At 54.3% G+C, this 21,397-nt stretch overlaps 1 protein-coding gene across 1 annotated transcript in view; it reads left to right on the top strand.

Moving 5' to 3' along the window:
* The window catches only part of SAMM50 (SAMM50 sorting and assembly machinery component), a 22,427-nt gene extending 1,030 nt beyond the window's left edge, over nucleotides 1-21,397 (top strand). The window contains exons 2-15 of the mRNA XM_006775937.2: nucleotides 4,244-4,354; nucleotides 5,426-5,527; nucleotides 8,026-8,113; nucleotides 10,224-10,330; nucleotides 10,803-10,933; nucleotides 11,140-11,227; nucleotides 11,397-11,525; nucleotides 12,027-12,098; nucleotides 12,995-13,081; nucleotides 13,239-13,309; nucleotides 14,698-14,765; nucleotides 18,580-18,726; nucleotides 19,369-19,510; nucleotides 21,247-21,397. Of these exons, the coding sequence (XP_006776000.1) occupies nucleotides 4,244-4,354; nucleotides 5,426-5,527; nucleotides 8,026-8,113; nucleotides 10,224-10,330; nucleotides 10,803-10,933; nucleotides 11,140-11,227; nucleotides 11,397-11,525; nucleotides 12,027-12,098; nucleotides 12,995-13,081; nucleotides 13,239-13,309; nucleotides 14,698-14,765; nucleotides 18,580-18,726; nucleotides 19,369-19,510; nucleotides 21,247-21,292 (1,389 nt within the window). The 3' untranslated portion in view covers nucleotides 21,293-21,397. The remainder of the gene's footprint in view (nucleotides 1-4,243; nucleotides 4,355-5,425; nucleotides 5,528-8,025; nucleotides 8,114-10,223; nucleotides 10,331-10,802; nucleotides 10,934-11,139; nucleotides 11,228-11,396; nucleotides 11,526-12,026; nucleotides 12,099-12,994; nucleotides 13,082-13,238; nucleotides 13,310-14,697; nucleotides 14,766-18,579; nucleotides 18,727-19,368; nucleotides 19,511-21,246) is intronic.

The following is a 21,397-nucleotide window of genomic DNA, read 5'->3' as shown; positions in this document are numbered from 1 at the left end:
TCCGACTCCCTCCCTCGGACACCATTGCACGCAGCTTCCGCCTCCTCCATCGCCCACCGCGCAGCCGTCACAGCTGCCAGGCGTTCCTGTCTTTGGGAACTCAGCTCAGGTCACTTCCTACGTAGACCTCCGTAGCTCCCGCACCTAGATGGTTGCGCACTTCCGTGACCTTTCCCCTCGGTGCCCAGTTTAGCTGTGTTTGCCTTTTTATGTTTTATCCTTTTGGAGTGTAAGACTCTAGATGTTGCAGTAGGAACTGCATCTTACATGGCTTGCATCCCTTGTAGCATCCTAAACAAAGTATGCATTCATTCACTCATTCATTCATTCATTCAGGTGAAATTGGCCAACGGGCTGCTCTGTGCCAGGTGCTGCTGTAGGTGCTAGGGGTACAAAATGAAAGTCTCTGTTTTTATTGAGCTCTTTTGGTGTTAGAATTGCTGCTGCTTCGATTAATGTACTGATAAAAAAAAAAAGGTCTAAATTTAATTTGGCCTTTCTGTTTCACTAGCCAGTGTTATGTGAACTTGTTGGTCAAGACTCACAGTAGGAAAGTATGTTTTCTGTCTAGTATCCCCAAGCATGTGTGAAACAAAGGTTATGTGAAACACTTTTTCATTAATATCTGTTATTATAAAAATGTTTTATATATTTTTATTGATTTCAGAGGAAAGGGAGAGCGATAGAGACATCAGTGATGAGGGAGAGTCACAGATTGGCTGCCTCCTGCACGCCCTCTACTGGGGATCGAACCCACAATTCCGCAGATGCCCTGATAAGAAATGGAACTGCCACCTCCCAGTTCATACGTTGATACTCAACCACTCAGCCACACCAGCTGAGCATTTTATTCCCTTGCACGAATTTCATGCATCGAGCCTCTAGTGTAAATATAATTAACTAGTCTTTGTTCAACAAAGTTTTGAGACCTGATATTTGCCCAAACAGTATGTATCTAGGGGCACTCATTTCAGTGGCAAGGTTAGAAGATATATTTTTCACACTATTTTTATAAGTGCTCATTTCACTTGGTACATTCTAATGGCATGATTTGATTTTTATTGGCTTTTAGATGCCAATATATACAATTATACTTTCTGGTGCCAATGTTGAGAGTCATTCCTAATCTTACCTGGAAGTCAAGACTCACTGAGCATTTCATTTTCACTATAGAAGCAAAAGCTCAAAAAGAGCTTGCAGGTGGAGAGATAGTATCACAAAATTTCACAAAGATGATATAGTTATTAGTGGATTCTACAGTACCTGAGGGCCAGAAGGATTTAAAGAAGGGAATTTTTTAAAAAAAATATATTTTTATTGATTTCAGAGAGGAAGGGTGAGGGAGAGAGAGATAGAAACGCAATGATGAGAGATAATCATTGACTGGCTGCCTCCTGCACGCCCCCTACTGGGGATTGAGCCTGCAGGAATCGAACCTGGACCTTTCAGTCCACAGGTAGATGCTCTATCCACTGAGCCAAACCAGCTAGGGCCCAGCTAGGCATTTAAAAAATATTTTCTATTAGATTCTAGTTTATATCACTTTAAAGATGTTTTTCATGACGAAACATTTTATGCCCGATCCCTTCAGTTGGCACTGCAGTGCCTGGCACAATAAAATTTGACCGGCTGGCAGGCTGATCTGCTTAACGATTAGAAGCTAGATCCAGACATTTATTTTAACCCATTTCACCAGATACCTTGCACCATGCCGACTCTTTCAGACACTGGAATATAAGTTCTGAGGGTGAGGATCTCATAAGTGCTTGCCACATAGTAGGTTGCTTTTTTTTTTTTCAGTAGGTTCTTAATATTTGGTGAATGAGTAAATTTCTTGGTAAGAGTTAATTTAGGACATCAATCTTTAACGTAACTAAAATCATAAAGACATCATCTCTGAAAGCCTGCGTTTCAGATTAAAGAATACGAACGGGTCTGGCCGGCCTTTAGTGAAGCTCGTTTCATGTTTTGAGATTTCAGGAAACAGCAGGATTTTTAAAGACAAAATGGAATATAAACGTTGTGCCTGGAAAGAGTATATTTTGCTTGGCTGTCAGATTAAGTGGGCTGAGTTGTGCGCATATTCATAACCACAGTGTTCACTGCATACATGACTTGCACTGTGTAAACTGAAAGATAACGAAGCGGCACAGGAAAAAGTTACTAATTAATATGCTTGAGAAATAAAGTAATGATTCTGTTTTAAAAATGTTACAACAAATTGCCGAAACCGGTTTGGCTCAGTGGATAGAGCGTCGGCCTGCGGACTGAAAGGTCCCAGGTTCGATTCCGGTCAAGGGCATGTACCTTGGTTGCGGGCATATCCCCAGTAGGAGATGTGCAGGAGGCAGCTGATCGATGTTTCTCTCTCATCGATGTTTCTGACTCTCTATCTCTCTCCCTTCCTCTCTGTAAAAAATCAATAAAATATATTTAAAAAAAAAAAATGTTACAACAAAAGTGAGAGGATAGTGATAGGAAATAAGTGACATATTCTTTGCTAGCATCCTCTTCCCCTTTTACTTACGTAGTGTTCCATGTCCCGCACTACCAGGCAGGGACCTGGTCTGTGTGGCTCACTGCAGCGTTCCCTGCATACAGTCGGCACTCAGTAAATGTTTGTTAAATGAACAAGAGAAAAGAAGTCATTCACTCTCCCACTTCACAGACACTCGAGTTCTTCCGATGGGCCAGGCAGATAAAAATAAGAAAAAGAGGGTGTCCTTGCGAAGGCCATAAAGTTTTGCTATCGAGTGTCCCTGTGAAGGGGGGGCGGGTTCTACCCGAGGAAGCCAGAAGGCTCACAGAGGAGATGCCATTGAAGTGGCTTTTAAGCTACTAGGGGGCACTCACTTGTGGCAGAGAGAGCAAGGTGTGCAGGAACATGAGTGTGAGGGTCAGAGCACAGTCTGGGCCTTACGGTGGAGTGTGCCCTGCGGAAGGATCTGGCTGGGTTCTACCCTGTAGGCACTTTTGAGGACCGTGCAGGCTTGGGCTGGGCTGGGACAGAGGACTCGCTATGTCAGGCCATCACCGTCCCAGAGAACCAGGGACGTGACAGAGGACGCACTGACGAGAGGCTGGAGGGTCCAGGGGAAAGGCGGCCCAGGCCCCACGGCGCTGCTCGCTGCAGGTGTCAGGCCTTCGGTGACTGACTGCTTATTTGTAGAGAATTAGTGGAGTCGGGAAGCAGCCAGATAACCGGTCAGCATGGTTTTCCCCAAACGTGCCTGTTTGTACAGTTACCTGGCGCCACGCTAGTCGTGCTGATCCCATCCGGAGTGTCTGGGAATCCGTGTGGCTAAGCAGGCTTACACTGTAACATGTATGCTGTTATGCAGTGTTACTATGTCTCCCGGAGGGGAACCGGCACAGCCTGGAGTCCTCATTCAGAGGGCACTTCGATGCCTTCAAGATAACGTCAGTTCACGCTGAAGCAGGTGATCTCTCTGCCCATTGCATGAGCATGCGCAGTCTTCTCAGTGTGCGAGGGAGACCTGCTGCACCCAGACAGATCTACCAGGTCCAGAAAAATATGTTTTAGTAATTTGGGTTGTCAGTGTAATAAGTTGTCATAGAATAGCCAATTTTGATTTAAAAAATTAGGGTGATTTCTCTAACAACAGGAAAGAAATTTTTCTTTTCTCTGATATATGTGTTTGTGGCATCTTATTTTGAAATCATTTTTGTCTTCCAAAGGGCCTCAGATGTGCAGAACTAACAAAGCCGTCATCCTCGGTTCATGCCCCAGTCACTGGTTCACGCCTGACCCTTTCGGTTAATTGAAAATTCATGTTTGCTTTATTTATTGATAATACGCTGGACACTGAGGCTCTCCAGTCCAATATGGGACTTTATAGCAGCAGCAGCTTACGCCCTGGCCCCCCACCCTGCTCCAGCCTCCACTGACCGGCGGGCGCCACAGCCCTGCGTTTTCTGGAGCATCAGCTAAAGCTGTGGTTCTCAACCTTCTGGCCCTTTAAATACAGTTCCTCATGTTGTGACCAAACCATAAAATTATTTTCGTTGCTACTTCGTAACTGTAATGTTGCTACTGTTATGAATCGTCAGGTAAATATCTGATATGCAGGCTGGTCTTAGGCGACCCCTGTGAAAGGGTCGTTCGACCGCCAAAGGGGTCGCGACCCACAGGTTGAGAACCGCTGATCTAAAGACCAAACTGAGATTTTGGTTGTTTAAAAGTTACAAGTTCATTTCTCTGTGGTTCCTTCCTCCCTTCCAGAGTTTGGAGCCCCTTCCGGCCAGCGGGCCCGATTTTGGAGGGTTAGGAGAGGAAGCTGAATTTGTTGAAGTTGAACCTGAAGCTAAACAGGAAGTTCTTGAAAACAAAGATGTGAGTATTCTGTTCGGTTCGAGGGCTGGAGGTGATGCTGGGAGGAAGGGAAAGGACGGACCTGTCTCCGTGGCTCCATCGAAGAGTTTGCAGCAGACTGCGTCTCAGAGAGACCGGTGATTGAGAGAAACAGCTTCTGGTTTAGAAAAATGGCTCTTCCAGATCATTTATGTGGAAGGTTTAGACGAACTTTTATTTTTGTATTTATGTCATTAAAAAAAATTGTTTCAAAGACTAACTCAAATTCTGCTTCCGTTTATACTCTATTCCCTGCTCCCAGAAAAAAGACCTTGGTTCTTGAATGCAACTTTTCCTGAACTCTGTTGCTTTTGAAATTAAATGCAGCTGAAGAAATGAAAGCACATTTTCATTAATTCTTAAATTAAGATCTTCTCTGTGTGGTATTCCAGTCACCTATAAGTTATAAATTTCCCCAGAATGTCCCATTATCTTTCTGTTACTTATCACCATCTACTATACTGTACACCTTGCCTTTTTCTCCCCTAAAATATAAGCTCCACTGAGGCAGGAATTGATGTTTTGCTCACTCCTTGTTCTTGAACAAGTTAAACATCTGCGTGTTCACTGTGTGCAGTGCTTTTATGGAAACAGGTGAGCGAGAAGCAGTTCCTCCTCTTGAAGGGCTTCCTGTCCAGGAGGAGACAGTGAGAGGCCCTCTGAGTCAGCACTCCTCAGAGAGATCATAGGAGATCCCTAGCAAAATGCACACAGCGTGAAACCAGGTCATGGCGCCACCGGGGCCAGCCCTGGGGGCCCGCTGGGAAGGACACACGGGCCTCTGGCCCTGCTGGGTGAGGACCCGCGTGGTCCCTGGCCATCTGGGTGCAGGCGACCTTGTTCAGAGGAAGTGCAGACGTGGCAAAGGGTACGCTCAAGTCACCAGTTATTTGAAAAGGTGTGAAAAATAAATACGATCAAGTCTGGGATTAAGAAACGTGGGTCATTAATGTTGGAAAAAAACTCCTTGGAATTAATTGCAGACGTTTGTCCTTGGCTGGAAGCCTGAGATCATGCCGTGTCCCCTCAGCAGTCTGTCCTCTTGTCACGCAGGTGGTGGTGCAGCACGTTCACTTCGACGGGCTCGGGAGGACCAAGGATGACATCATCATGTATGAAATCGGAGACGTGTTCAAGGCGAAAAACCTCATTGAGGCAAGTATTCTCTGCTTGCATCTTCCATTCCCTTCTGAAGACCCCGGGCTCCCGGGCTCCCTGTGGCCTCACACCGCTGCGTGCCCCGCCCCAGCCTCTGGCCCTGAAGCGAGCATGGGCGCCCCAGGCTGAACCCCCTCACTTCCCTGGTGCCTCCCACAAACTGACACGTTCGCGTTCCCCCTTGTCCCTGAGCAGGGTGTCTGTCTCTCCCAAGGCCGCCCCCTGTGTTCTCACAGGTCCCCGCACTGGAAGGGGCTGCGGTGCCAGTGCTGCCGCCTCGCCGCACCCTGCTAAGCGTCCCCCACTCTCCTGTGGGGGCCCTCAGGGTTACCCTCCCTGTGGTCCCTTTGGCCCTTGCTCCCTCTCCCGCAGTCTCCCCGGGTTGCATCATCTACTTCTGTCCCCTGGGGTCTCTTCTGTCCTTCTGACCTCGGAAGCACGTTTATGCGCTGGGCAGGGTCACCCAGCTTCCTCGTGGCAGGGCCCGTGGCTGCTTTCAGCCCTCGTTCTACTTGACCTGCAGCAGTGTTTGGCCATTCCCACTTTTAAAAATTAGTATATTTTTTAAAAAAGATTAAAGTAATATATAAGTATAATTAAAAAAAAAACAGTATAAAACAGTCGAATGGCGTAGAGGGCATTGAAATGAGTGTGGGCTGTTCCCTCACTGCCTCGCCGAGGCCCGCGGCCTTCAGAGAGAGCCAGGCGGAGGGCTTGGTGCGTCCTGCAGGCACGGCGCCTGCCGGGCAGAAGACGCCGGGCCTGTGCACAGCATCCCCAAGCTCCACCTTTCTCCTGCCCCTGTCGCGCTTGGCATTATCAGTGACGCGGGCATCTTTTCACATCAGCACGAACCAGCTGCCCGGTACCCCATCAGTAATTGTGACGTTTCCTGTGGGTGAGCATCAGACAGAGGGCTCAGGCGAGCAAGGCTGCAGCCAGCATCTGTGTGTACTTGATGGCGTATCGGCAGGACACTGGCCTGCAAGTGGTCCTCTGGCCCGAGGCTGTGTGCTCCAGCTTTAACATTGTGCCATCTCGCCCTCCAAAGAGCAGTGCGGTCCGCACCGCCCAGCGGTGTTGGAGGGCCTGTTTTGCAGGGCGTCCTTGCACTTTAAGAATCCGTGCCAACCTGTAAGGAGAGAAATACCATCTCGTTGTTTCAATTTGCACTTTTTAATTATGAATGAGATTAAGCACATTTCCATGCCTGTTGGCCATTCACATTTCTCCCTTGTGAATTACCTGTTGGCGTCTTTGTTTTCCATTGGACTGTGGGCCTGTGTTAATAAGCTGCTTGCATGTTGAAAATGATGACTGTCACCTCGCATGTGTTTTGCTTGCTTTGTTGTCTTTGGAACGTGTTTATATCCTTTCTCGACATTTCCTTCCTCTCGGTTTCCATGAATCCATGCTCTCCTGGCTGCTTCCCACCTCGTCATTCATTTCGGGCCGGTGGCAGCCTCGTTCCCTGTGACCACCCTCAAGGGTTGGTTTCCCACGAGGGTCAGGCTCCGGGTGCCGTCACCCTCCTGGGGATCTCACCCACAGCCTCACGCTCCCCAACCTCATTTCCTGCCATTTCCCTACTGAGCGTTAGCCCTGAACGGGCAGCTGCCCACCAGCATTTCCTCACAGAGTCGCCACAAACTTTGCCAACCTAGTGGCTGAACACTGGACTCCTGGCCTCTTCCCACCAGCCCTGCCCATCCCCCCCTGACTTCTCCAATGGCCCCGAGAAGCCAGAGCCCAGAGCTACCGTTTTCGTAGCCTCCCCTCTCCGCTCAGCTGCTCCATCCAGTCAGTGGCCCTCCTCGGCTCCTGCCTGCGAAATGTGGGTCTTCCTCCTTCTGACACAGGGACTGGCTCAGCCAGCCACCGTCACAGCTGCTGGCCTGCGGTGGGGTCCCTCCTCCTCCCTCTGTGTTCACCCGCCCGGCCAGCTCCTGCCCTGAGGAAACGCTGTCGTGTCGCCCCTGCTGACAGCCTCAAGTAACCCCTTTCTGCAGGACAAAACCACACTGCTGTCCACAGGGTCCTTCCCACTGCTCCTCGTCCCTTCCCGGCCTTCAGCTTAGCTCCTTTTTTTCCCCCCCCCCCCCCCCCCCCCCAGGAGGGCTCCTGCCCCAGAGAGGATGCCCTTGGCACTGAAGAGGAGGAAGAGCAGAGCAGCGACTGAGAGCGCGTGCGCACACGGGGTCCCTTCTCCAGGCAGTGACTCACGCCGAGGCGCTCCTGCCCGGAGAACCTGCGGCGCTGTGGCCTTTTAACCCGGGCTTTTGTTTCCACAAAAGGGGTTTATTACGTGCTCTGCTTTCTGCTCTCTGAAAAGGACTTCTTGTTGCCCCTTCGTGTTCCATCCCTTCTTTTGTGTCTGTCACAGGGGCGCTGTCTTCTGAGTGGCCAGCAAGCCCCACATGGTAGCCCCCAGCCTGGACACGGGGCTGCTGTCCATGCCGGTAGCTTAGAGAAATGCATCTTTGTTTCTCTCGTAGGTGATGCGCAAGTCTCACGAAGCCCGTGAGAAACTGCTCCGCCTGGGAATTTTCAGACAAGTGGACGTCTTGATCGATACGTGTCAAGGTACGTGCTGTGGGTGGCGGTCCCTCCCACCCGTCCTCCAGGATCACAGGGCTTACCAAGCACCGGGCTGGGCAGCTGGCAGCCTCAGGAGTCACCACTGAGTGTCAGGCTCAGGGAGGGCGGGTGGGCTGTGAAGATGTCCTCTGAGCCTGCACGGCACCAGGGCCTGAGGAGGGTCCAGAGGAGGGAGCCCGGCCCGCAGCTGTCCGATGGGCTCCTGCAGACTCCACGGAAATGTGCTTGGAGGAGGAGGCACTATGGTCAGAGCTCAGCCTCGGGTTTTGCTCACTGCCTGTTTGCTATGGCAGGCGTCTGGGGCTGGTGTCACAGCTCTGCTCCTTGAGGTCCCCTGGGGCTGGTGTGGTTTTCCCGGGGTGTCTTGTCACCTTATCATCCCCAGGATCACAGAAGCTGTTTGTGTGGCCCGGGTTGTGTGCCCCGGTCACTGTGATGGTTGAGCACCATTCCCGAGTTCACATTTCATTCCACCGTCGGGAAGGCCTGCAGGGGTGAAAGGGTACCCCTCCCTTAGGCACTGCCCTGTGTTGTGCGTAGCGCTCCCCTCTCATCCCCGGCAGGACTCACTCACGTGGCCACACCTGGTGCAGGGGGCTGCAGGGGGCTGGCAGTGAAGTCTGCGTGGCCACGTGCGCAGTAGGAGTTGAGGGTCCGCTTACAGCTGGGACAGTGGCTCTCAAGGTGTGGTCCCGGCCAGCAGCGCTGCTCTCCCGGGGGCGTGGCGAAACGCACATTCGATCGAAGTAGGAACTTAGGGTGCAGCCAGCAACCGGCATAATGAGCCCCGAGTGACTGTGATGCAGTGAGCTTGGAGACCACTGGCTGGACAAGAGGAGAGAATTGCGGGCGAGGCCGGCTACCTGCATCCTCAGAGTGACAGTCATGCCCGTGCCCACCTCTGCGTGGGCGTTTCGATCCAGTGAATCCTCACAGCTGAGCAAGTGTCGCTGTTACTCTTTTAGAAAAAGGAGAGGTTCAGTAACGCGCCCGGGTCAACACGTGAGTGACGGAGGTGGCCCCGGCCACCACGCCGGTGTGCTGCTCCGGGTGGCGAGTCTTGGTGGCGTTTAGCGTTAGCACCCCCACCCCCACCCCCGCCTGCTGTCAGTGTGATGTGCGCGTGGTCAGCTGGCCCACCTCCGCCAGCAGCCACCTTGGCCGCGCACCGGAACTCCCTGGGAACTGAAACAGGAGTCATTTCGGATGATTCTGTAATGGTGGGTGTGGTGGGGGCTGCCGAGAACCGAGGGCAGCAAGCGTGAGCCCTAATGAGACCGCTCTGTAGCTCACAGCAGTGCCCCGCTGCCGCTCAGCTGTCATAGGTACCTCACTGATGCAGCGTGTTAACGGTGTGAAGAGGCCGGGAGGGGGTGTATGCAAACTTCACTTTGTATCAATTTTTCAGTGAACCTAACAGCACTATAAACAATAAAATCTACTCATTAGAGAAAAATAAATGGCTCCGACCTCCACCCTGAGGACGGACTTAGAGTGGGAGCCGGTGGGAGCCAGTGGGTGGGCGTTGGGGAGGGGCAGCTGCAGGTACCCTCCTGTCCAGCCAGGGTCAGGGCCAGCCCCTTCCTTCCCATGAGAGGCCATGGCCACACAGAGCGTGGCCTGGTCCCCTGCACCCAGGGCCCTTGGTGGGTGATGAGGCGGCTGCACTGAATTCAGACACTCATCACCCCAGGCCCCGCCCCCGCTTGAGGAAGGCCCCAACCCCGACCTGAGCATCTGTGTGTGGCTCTTGCTTCTCTTCCTGGGTTACTCTTGGCACACGGAGTCCACGTTTTAATGTCAGTTGATTGAGGCCCAAATCTCTTCAGGCCCTTCCTGATGTGAGAACAGAGGCAGATAACGTGCTCACCAAGGCGCAGCCACGCCTGCTTCCCGAGACCTCCCGCTGGAGGCGGTGGGCGCGGGCGGGGGTCCTGGTGGCGGTGTGGTGGTCTGCGCAGCGCCCTGACCCCACAGCAGAGGGTGCGCTTCCCGGGGGAGGCTGCGGAACAGACGGGCGGGTGCTGCCGGGCGGGGGGACCCGGAGTGAAGCCGTGTCTGCGGTCTCAGTGCCGAGTGCTTTTTACTCACCCAGGTGACGACGCACTTCCCAACGGCTTAGACGTGACTTTTGAAGTGACCGAGCTGAGGCGGCTGACGGGCAGCTACAACACCATGGTCGGGAACAACGAGGGCAGCATGGTACGAGGGCTTCCCTCCTCCAGGGGCGTCCGTCCGTGCTGGTGAATGTGCCTGTTCTGAACCCGGGGTTGTTTCCACACCCTTCACCCTGATCTCCATGTGTGGGGTGCCCCGTGCCTTCTCCTTCGTCTCCCTGATTGACCATGTTTCAGATGGTGGAGGCAATACTGACGTCAGTGGTGAACTACGAGTGATTGGGGGACGTTCATACTCATTTTCTTGTTCAAATTCCCCTGCTCTCCAGACCCCAGCGTTGGTTTCCCTGGGCCTCACAGTGCAGTCAGCGGGTGTAGTGGCCCTGGGCCCTGGGCAAGGACAGGGTGGCAGGTAAAAGCCACCACAGATGATGGCTGCCCGGCTCCCGATCTGCAGTCCGCGTTTCTGTCCCATGTGGGAGGGCCCCTCAGCTAGCCGGGCCTTTCTTGAGAAGTTATCATTCCTTCAGTGTAACCAAGGTATCTTTCCCTCCCAGGTACTTGGCCTCAAGCTCCCCAATCTGCTGGGCCGGGCAGAGAAGGTGACCTTCCAGTTCTCCTACGGCACAAAAGAGACTTCCTACGGCCTGTCCTTCTTCAGGCCGCAGCCCGGACACTTCGAGAGAAAGTAGGGTCCCAGCAGGCCCTGGTGCGGTGGCCTGGTTAAGGGTTAAAGTTCAGGAGCTGGCTGGCAGCGGGGAGAGCGTGCCGAGTGAGCGCCCCTCCTGCAGAGCCACAGCGCTGCGCCCAGAGTGTGTTTCTGAGTCTGTGGCTTTAAATGTGTGGGGCTGTAGTCACTGTGTCCGCGGCTAAGCTCCGTCTGTTGTCTCCTAGCTTCTCCGTGAACTTGTACAAAGTGACGGGGCAGTTCCCGTGGAGCTCCCTGCGGGAGACGGACAGAGGCGTGTCAGCCGAGTACAGTGTGAGTGGCGCCCCCGGCAGTCCCTCCCGGCACCCGCGTGGGAGCAAACGCCTGCTCCCCGATTCCCCGGGGTCTTATGTGTTTAGTTAGGAACCTAAGGAGGCCTCGTTCTGGGGCCTGGTGGGCACCATCCGCCATCCCGTGGAGGTGACCGCCCGTGTGCTTGCAGTTCCCCATCTGGAAGACCAGCCACACCGTCAAGTGGGAGGGCGTGTGGCGCGAGCTGGGCTGCCTCGCCAGGACCGCATCTTTCGCCGTCCGACAGGAGAGCGGCCACTCCCTGAAGTCCTCTCTCTCGGTAAGGGCTTCCCTGTGCGAGACTGTTTGCACAGGCTGCTGCAGCCGCGTGGCACCTTGGGAAGTAGCCTTCGCCAACATGGGGCGGTTGACAGGTGTCCCAGGTTGGGTGGGAAGATGGTGCGCCCTGGCCACTGGATTCATGGGCTCCCATTGTCATGTTTGAGATAGCATTGGTGTAACGGGGAGTGGGGTGCGGAAGAGCCGCTGGGTTCCAGTTGAGAGCTGCTGAGCGGACCTCAGTCAGGGTGGTGAGCTCCTTGAGAGAACGGACCCGGGCGGGTCGGCTCCTGCCCCATGAGCGAGAATTGGTTGTTTCGCTCTCTCAGGTCCCTCCTGTACAACACGGGTGACGGTCCCACCTTCCTCAGGGTCCCCATAGAGACGAGTGATGTAAGGGCTGTGCCGTGTCAGCACCAGGCCTAGCGCACACCTAGGGCTTCGTAAGCGCTGTGGCTTTTAGTCCTGTTGGAACTGAGAACACCGGGTGCGTTTCTTGCAGCACGCCATGGTCATCGACTCCCGGAACTCCTCCATCTTGCCCCGGAGGGGGGCTTTGCTGAAGGTGAACCAGGTAGGGTTCCTGCTCCTGGGCCTCCCGCACTCGGGCCCTGGGATGGGCTCACGTCTCAGTATTGACCGTTTTCCTTTCATTGTAAAGGCCACTAGGATGTCAGTGCACCTTCACCCAGGTGAGCGAGAGTCACTCTGGCCTCTTGGTGTCACTTGATGGGCCAGGAGGACAGTCGTGCTTCGGTGTGAGTGGTTTCCCATGAGAGGACTCCTCACGCAGGGCCGGCAGGGGCCAGGCTGTGGGCCAGGGACACACATGTCCAGGCTGCGGCACTGCGGCCCTGCCCTGATCGCAGGGTCGGAGCAGCTGGCATGGCAGTCGGCTTCTGTGGGAATGTGCAGGTCCCTGATGGTGTTTGCTTTTAATCCTCACCCGCGGGTACTTTTCCCATCGGTTTTCATAGAAAGTGGAAGGGGGGGAAAGAGGAGAGGAGAGAGAGAAACATCTATGTGAGAGGGACACATCGATTAATTGCCTCCTGCACGTGCCCCAGCCAGGGCTGGGGATCAAACCTTTAACCGAGGTATGTGCTCTTGACCGGGAATCAAACCCAAGACCCGTTGGTGTGCAGGCTGACCCTCCAACCACTGGGCTAAATCGGCCAGTGCCCAGCTGATGTTTTTTCAAACGCCGATTTGGCCAAGCAGCGGTATCACCCATTGCAGCCTCTGTGATAAGACGGTCACGTGCCCGCGCTTTCCTCTCACGTGGGATGGGCAGCTCCAGCTGCTCAGGGTGTTTGGTGACTGTCTGTCAGGCCCTGCACCGCGTGGCACGGCTTCTGGGGGACAGTGGTCTGTCTCACGATGCAGAGCCGCACAGCACGTGGCGCCGCGGCAGGTGGTTAGCGGCCTGAGTGGCACGTCTGCTCCTCTGACCTGTGGCTTCGCCCCCAGGAGCTGGCCGGCTACACCGGGGGGGACGTGCACTTCATAAAGGAAGACTTCGAGCTTCAGTTGAATAAGCCACTTGTGTTGGACTCCGTGAGTATCTGGGCAGATGTTGTCGCGCCTTCTTATCCCTCGTGCTCCGCCCGCAGGCTCGCTCTTCCCCGCCCCCGGGCTGAAGTTCGCGGGCAGGTGTAACTGCTCTCCTGACAAGGGAGCTGCAGGAAACAGTGGTTTGCTTATGTCTCACCAGGTCGTCTCAGCCTCTCTCTGGGGCGGGATGCTGGTCCCCATTGGAGACAAACCGTCAAGTATCGCCGACAGGTGAGCGGGTGAGGGATCCTGGGTTAGGTTCTGTAAGGCCTTTCAGAGACGTTTAGGAGAGCAAGTGTTTCCAGTTTTACTTTAGTTTTTATGTTTCAGTGAGTTTCAAAATACCCAGCATACCTCCTATTTAACATTTTGCCTTTCTGGGGGAGGGAGTTAACTTTGTTATATTAAAGAACTTGTATTTTCCCTTGAGTAGGAAAGGAAATAGTTGATACACGTTGCTGAAATAGGAAAATAGAGAGACATTTAAGGAGGTAAAGATACAGTCCTGCTCAGTGGAGTTTACATTTGGGACGCCTTCCTTTTTTTCTGTTTTTTGTGGACGTGAGTTTATACACGTTAATGTATATGCTCATCTGTGGGTTGTTGACATATATGGTGTGTATAGATTTGTGTTCTCCCTGTTTTCATAAAAGTTTTTATGTTTTTTTAAAATTCTCACACGAGGATTTTTTTCCCATTGATCTTTTTTAGAGAGTGGAAGGTGGGGAGGGGGGGGGACGAGAGAGAGGAGTGTCAGCGTGAGAGAGACGTTATCAGTAGCTGCCTCCAGTTCCCATCCCAACCCGGGATCGAACCTACAGCCCTTCGGTGTGTGGGCCGACGCTCTAACCACTGACCAAACCGGCCAGCACTAACAAAGTTTTAAAGAGATTATAGCGTATACACCATTCCCCAAGTCAGGGGAAGTTTTTCATAAGCAGCGTTGTAATGCTGCTCTACTTGCACACGAACGACGCTGTGAGGAATGTGATTTTGTAAATAACTTATGTTCACTTTGTCTTCTGAGAGGAGATTCCTAAATGCGGAAACTCGTCTCCAGGGCCTAGGAACGTTTTTCCGGCTGGTGAGGCAGAGCCGGCCTTTCAGAAGCCGGTGCCGAGGCTGCGCTCCGGCCGGCAGGGGGCGCCGTTGTCCTGGCTGCTGGGAAAGGCGCCGCCTGTTCTCCCGGGCCAGAAGCTCCTCCAGCCTTGCAGGAGCTTAACCTGCCTTTTGGCTGGCTGTTCGGAAGCATAAAGGCATTTAGTTTCTGGACTCTGGGACCTAACATTTCACCTCCACGTGGCACAGAATGTAATGCACAGAAATACATTCAGAAGTGTTGGGAGATTCATGTGCAAGGGTGCCCATGGTAGCCTTGTTGAGGATAGCGAAAGTTCTGGAACTGCCAGCAGGGGGCTATTACATGCCCGCACAGCCATGTGAAGAAGACCTGGAAGTATGAAAGGGATGGGATTAGATGGTGATGAAATCCACCGTCGCTGCGCACCTGCTCGGGCGGGAGTGTTCTCCCCGCGCCCGCGCCAGCTCACTGTGCGCCTTCTGCACGGTCCTGTGCGACGTTCCCGCCGGCTTCCTCTGACGGCTGCCTTCCCTTCCAGATTTTACCTCGGGGGACCCACGAGCGTGCGCGGCTTCAGCATGCACAGCGTCGGGCCGCAGAGTGAAGGTCTGTCTTCCCCAAGCCCCACCCTCAGCTTTGAAAGGATGTGTTTGTTTAAACCACCACAATAGTAGGTGTCACCACCAACACGGCGCCTGCCACCCAGCAGGCCTGGGAAGATACTTGTTAAGGGAATTGTAGGAAATATATCCAAGCAAAAAATACAGGGCAGTGAGCGACGTGTGTGATTGTTATTGGTGGCAGATAACATTGTTTCTCCCACCAATAACAATAATGAAGATTTTTATAAGAATAATACTTTATCATTTTAAATGACTCTATTTTATCTTACTGACATACTATAATTTTTAAAAAAATGTTTTTATTGATTTTAGAGAGAGGAAGGGAAATGGAGAGAAACATCAGTGATGAGAGAGAATCACTGATTGGCTGCCTCCTGCATGCCTCCTACTGGGGAATCGAGCCTGAAACCCAGGCATGTATCCTGACGGGGAATCGAACCATGACCTCCTGGTTCATAGGTCGACGCTCAACCACTGAGCTACACCGGCCAGGTGACATACTGTAGTTTTTAAAATCAATGGACATTATTGTTGAGAGCAGTTTCAGGTTTAAAGAAAAACTGAGCAGAAAGTACAGGGTTCCCTGTGGCCTGCCGTGCTCCTCGGTTGCTAACGTGCGCTGCTGTTTCACTGTTGCTGTCATTGCTGAGCCGGTGCGGCACGTTAGTACCCGCTACATCCCGTGGCGCACGTTAGGTTCACGCCCTGCCTTCGTCAGAAGCACAGGGCCCGATAGCAGCCTCCCCGCCACACGCCCACCGCGCTCCCTGCCCATCCCTCCACCTGCCCAGCCCCGGCAGCCGCTGAACTTGGTACTGTCTCCGTCGTTTTGCCTTTTCCATAGTCACGTGGTTGGAATCATACAGTGCGAAGCCTTTGAAGGCTGCCTCTGACCGAGTGGCATTTACTGTTCCTCCGAGTCTGTTTATAGCTGGATTGCTCAGATGTTTCCATCACCAAATAAGGTTCCATAAATAATTTTACAAATAACGTTCCAGGACGCCAGTTTGCTATCCACTCCCCTGTTGGAGGACATCTTGCCTGGCGCCAGGGCACCCGGTTTGGGGCAGTTAGGAGCAAAGCTGATGAAATTCCACGTGCAGGTTTCCGTTTGGACGTAGGTTCCAGTTTGTTTGGGTCAGTGCCCAGGAGCACAATTGCTGAGTCACAGGGCAGAGTCGGCGACTGTCTTCGCAGGGGCCGCACCACGTTGCAGTCCCACCACGTGGACAGAGATAAGAGCTTACACTTCAGTAGCATTTGCGTGAGACTCGGGGGCACGGCGTGGTGGTGACACAGTCTCATGTTTTAGGAAGTGACCCCGTGCTCCGAGTGCCTGGCGCCTCCATAGTTGTTAGTGTCATTGTCGTGGCCGCACACTTCATCTGCTGGCCACACCAACATCTTCTAAACAGGGCCAAGTGTTAGACGTGGAAATGGTTCTTTTTCCTGTGATTGTGAAGCGGTGACGCAGTGAGCACGGGACAGTCTCCGTGCTCCTCTGTGACTCACGTCATCATCGAACGTGGAAGTGGAGCTGCTGGTGGCAGGACTGTGTGTGGAGGCGTGTTGCCTGCGAGTTGCTCTGAGACGTGAGAGAGTTCTGGTGCCTGAGCCTCTGGCACTTGACATTGTGTCAGGTCCCTCCATGCGTCATGATAAACTTTGAAAACGTCACTCAGTGGGCACATTTATTCCACTTTAAAATACTCTGCCCCGATTTTTCTGTGTTTTAATATCTTCGTTGCTTCGATTTTATATTTTATAAATAATGAGGGCCCATGCACAGACTTCTGTACAAAATACAGATGGTCCCTTTTCACTTATTTTTGGAGTGCTTTCTCGGCGACTTATTTTCTTAGAAAAGTAACATAGTGTACGGATAGCTTTATTTTACTTTTCATTATAAGTAAGCACTGTGAGTGCTTCCACGAGAGTGTAGGCATTGCACACTGGCCTGGAAATTATCCACAGTGAGATTCCACTCAGTTAGCTGTCAGGTGGCCCATTGGTGAATTCTGTGGTCAAGAACGTAAACTGTCCTAACTTTTCATGAAAGCAGTTTGACAGTATGTATCAAGAGCCTAACGCAGTGGTTCTCAACCTTCTGGCCCTTTAAATACAGTGCCTCAATTACTGAGGGTCTTAGGCGACCCCTGTGAAAGGTTCGTTCGACTGCCAAAGGGTTCGCGACCCACAGGTTGAGAACCACTGCCCTAAAGTCTATATGTGCAGGGACTTTTAATAACACCCCCACCCCCCCAACTGGAAACTGGGAACCCAGGTGCCGTCAATAGAACAAGACGGTGAAGAGTGGGTCGCCACACGTGGCCTGTTTCTCAGCCGTGAGGGCAGCACGAGCGGCCCCACGAGGACCCTGGCCCAGAGGTCGTGCGTGGTGGCCGGTGTGTGAGGGGGCGTCAGGCTGCCCGACCTGCGCAGCGAGGCCAGGGCGGCGCTCACTTAGCGGGCCTGGCGGGTGGGACTGAGAACAGGGCCCGCGAGGGGCTGCCCACGCCTGTTGCTCCGTCCAGGTGCTCCTTTCGTGGTGTGTCTGTGTGTGGAAACTGGGCTGTACGCTCAGGATGTATGTACTTGTCTACGTGTACATGTGTGAGCAAGGAAACGCATCACAGGTTCCTGTGCACTACCAAGAAATTAGACACCAGCATGCCGTGGGTGCGGAGTAGATGAGTGTGCGGTGCCACAGGTGACTACGCAGACCAGCCTCACCTGGTCACGGAGCAGGGGGTGTCGGGAAAGCTCATTGCAGCACATGAGCTAAGGAAGCAGGCGGCACTGGAAGCTCCCTCTGTGATTGGAAATGGCTCACATTTTACTTTCTTATTTGTGGTTGCTTACCGCCCACTGCGGGAAAGGCCGGGTGTAGGGTTGTCTCTGAACAGAAGTGGAAGTTTCCCCTTCCCACCCCTGCGGTAGCAGCTTCCCACCCGCCTCTCGCGTTACGATTAGATGGAGAGGCCGTGGCTGGGAAGCAGGGAGCCAGCACGGGGCTCGTGCTCTCTGTCCTGCCTGTTCCCTAGAGCCTCAGTGAGGAAGGGACGCTGGAGGCGAGTCTCCTCGTCGTCCAGCAGCTCATTCCGGGCCAGTCTCGGAGACAGCGTCTCTCCTTCTTATGACAGGTTTGTCGTTTTGTATCAAAGGTCCTCAGACCATCTACAAAGGTCTTTTCCAACAACATGTCAACATTTCAGGGTTGTGTTTTCTTGTCACGTTCATGCTATGGCTGTTTGTAGTTGAAGTGGAGCAGGTAGCGGTTGTCAGAACCCGGGGTCGTGAGCCCTCACCAAGGAGCCCGTCTCGCGTGGTGCTGGGTGCGGCCCCCGCCGTGAGTGGCAGAGGCCCTTCCTGTGGGTTCGCAGCGCGGGCCGCGTGTCCGGAGGGCGCGGAGACACGTTCATCTGTCGTCATTGTGGAGTTTCTGCAGAATGCCGCCTGTCGGGTGGTGGCGATGGCGCTGAGGGGACAATGAGTCCCAGGAGGCCTCGCTTTGTTTGATGCTGGAGGTGCTTGCGGCCCGGTGCGCCTGTTTTATTTCGGGCACTGCACAGGGATGCTGTGTCTGACTTCACTGCTCCTAAGCGGCGTTGGCATTTCCCCGCCAAGGCAGAGCGCAGGTCAGCGGGACAAAGCGTATCCACAGGGAGGCCGGCAGCCTCGGGTCGGGAGCAGCCAGGCCTGAGGCTGTGCGCGTGCACGCAGCACACCGCTGCTCACGGGAAAGTGGCCCGGGCCTCTTACCCTGTGTGGCCTTGTCTCTGCTCCCTGCCTTGCAGGAGACTACCTGGGCGGAGAGGCGTACTGGGCCGGCGGCCTGCACCTGTACACCCCCTTACCTTTCCGGCCCGGCCAGGGCGGCTTCGGCGAGCTCTTCAGAACACACTTCTTCCTCAACGCGGGCAACCTCTGCAACCTCAACTACGGTAAACGGGGCTCAGGCACTGCTGTGGGGTGGACTGATGTTTGCACGCACAGTGCCAGCGAGGTGTCTGTCTGTCTAGATCACACAGTCTTTAAATTTTAGGGCCGTGCCTTCCTTAAAAAATTCATCTGACACCTGACACTGTGCAGAGTAACGTTTCTGGTTGAGTGAGTGGGTCGCACATGGAAAACCCCCCTCGAATGCTGTCTTGCAAAGACACATCTATGCATTTGCCCAGCAGACATGCCTGACGCCCCTTCCCCCTGCCGGTCAGTGAGTCCATGACTGGGTCCCGTTCTCATGGCACTCAGGGCGAGGGGACCCCGGGGGCGTATCCAGCCAGGGGGACATCAGAGGTGTCCAGCGCTGCACGCAGCACAGGTCCTCAGCCTGGTGTCTGAGGGGGCGTGCCATTCAGCAAAGGGACAGAATGTGCTGGGCCCGGAGGATGGAGAAGCGTGGCTCTGGGACAGGGAGAGAGGTGTGATCCCACGCCCTCTCCATCCGGGTCCTGTCTGCGTCTCCTGACTATCCAGGCCTGGCTTTGAACATGGCCAGAGGGCACAGAGGGAGCGAGCGAGGCTGGCCCGGGATGGTGTGAAAGGCAGGGCCGCACCGTGGTCACCCCTCCTTCTCCTTTCAGGGGAGGGCCCCAACGCTCACCTTCGCAAGCTGGCCGAGTGCATCCGCTGGTCCTACGGCGCGGGCATCGTGCTGCGGCTGGGCAACATCGCCCGGCTGGAGCTCAACTACTGCGTGCCCATGGGCGTGCAGGCGGGGGACAGGTAGGTGCCACGAGTTCTCAGTCACTGCCCCTCCTCTGTCTTGGGCGTGTGAGTCGTCTCATTGGCCTTTGAGATTCAAGATTTAGGAGAAGTTGAAGAGGTAGCGAGAGATTGAAAGTATACGTGTTTTCTCCATTGTTTTTTTTCTGTCTTGTTGGGAGGGAAATATGTGACGTGTCCCCACCTCACACACTTGCACTTGCTGCTGCCGCGTGGTGGAGCTCCTCGTGTCGGCCACAGCGGGCAAGGCCACGGGGGCTGGCAAGGCGTGACAGATCCGCTTGCGGTGACCGCCGGCCGGGACTCGGGCTGGAGGGCAGAGCTTCGCTCCCGGTCCTTGGGGAACCCGCCACCTTTCCTTTCCCCACAGTCATCTCACTGAGCAAGGTGCCCGCCACCACACGGGTGACGATGGCATAGGGGCATTCACAGTTACAGGAACGCGTTCCTTCTCTGTTACTTGGTGCCTGATGAAGCTTTAAGAAATCCCTGTCGTTGTGTACGTGTCAGCAGCTCGGCTGCTGTAAGAGAACACACAGACCCAGGGCGTAAGCAGCACGTTTCTCTCTCCCTGTTCCGGAGGCTGGAGGCCCCACCACCACCTTTGCTCCTCCGAGAGCCGAGTGCGAGAGAGAGCGCAGCCGCTCCGTCCACGTGGGTCTGCTCTGCTGGGCTCGGAGCTGCGGAGAGACAAGTCACCTCTCCTTGCTGACCTTGCTGGGGTTTTTGTCCCAACTAGTTCTGCACCGATCCCTGCCTCAGAAAACACACAGGCTGTTCCCATGTCTAGCAACTGGTGTGTATTAACTGTGTTCACTGTTAGTCCAAACAACACAGGGAAATCCTTTACGAATGTTCTGTTGCAAAGAAAACCCAAGTGCACGTGGGTTTAGCTGTAGCTTTATCGTCGCTCACCAGCCTGAGGCTCAACCTCCTGGACGGGCCGCCAGCCCTGCCCTGGCACTCCCTGGCCGTGGGACTTGCCCTGGGCGTCCTGTCCTTCAGACAGTGGGGTGCAGCCCCCGCCCCCCGGGCTGTGGTCACGGAGGCTGCATTGTTGTTGAGGCCACTGGAGGTCACTGTGCCCCAAGGAGCAGCCCCGTGGCTGTGGGAGCCCATGGAGTGGACCCTTCCTCACGTGTCTTCACAGAGAATGGCCGGGCTGCCCTCCCTCCAGGTGAAATCGGGAAAGTGCTTAGAGGTGGATTCCAGTGTGGCTTTTCGGGAAGGAGGAAGCCTGCTGTGTGCGTGGGTTTAAGGACCAGAACGCGAGCGGGTGCGGGGGGCGGTGCCTCGAGGGCCGCGCCGTCACTCATATGCCATCCAGATTGGAACTTGGGGGCGTTTGAGTGAAGTTGTCAGAGTGTAATCGGCTCTTCTGAAACAGCAGCAGCAAGCTGGGAATGGATGTGTGCAAATCCCAGATTTCCCCCGAGTTCATGCTGGCATCTCTAATTGGATTTCGGGCCTTCACACAAATGGAAACGGTTCGGAAACGTTCGCTAGATTTAACGCTGGAGGTGATTGCGGCCCCTTGTCTCTGAGCTCTAGCAGCGTTGTCACGGTGTGGCTGAGCGGTCTCCGGAGACGGTGATGAGTGAGGCGGCCGCCTGGGGAGCTGCGCCCGGGAGTGCCAGGCAGAGGCGAGAAAGCGCCATCTCAGCCGAAGGGCGAGCGCCTCTGAGCCGCGGGGCGAGCAGAGCCGCCACAGCACTGATTTCCTGCCCTTTTCCTAGGATCTGTGATGGCGTCCAGTTTGGAGCTGGGATCAGGTTCCTGTAGCCGCGAGCGTCCTCCAGCCCCTCCCCGGAAACACGTTGGAGCGATCCTCTGGCCGCAGCCCTCGTGGGGATCCCTGTCAATAAATGTTCGAGACAAACACTCAGA

This window comes from Myotis davidii, unplaced genomic scaffold, assembly GCF_000327345.1.
Source record: "Myotis davidii unplaced genomic scaffold, ASM32734v1 scaffold428, whole genome shotgun sequence".
In the NCBI taxonomy this organism is placed as follows: Eukaryota; Metazoa; Chordata; class Mammalia; order Chiroptera; family Vespertilionidae; genus Myotis; species Myotis davidii.
This window is presented reverse-complemented; position numbering and strand designations above follow the sequence as displayed.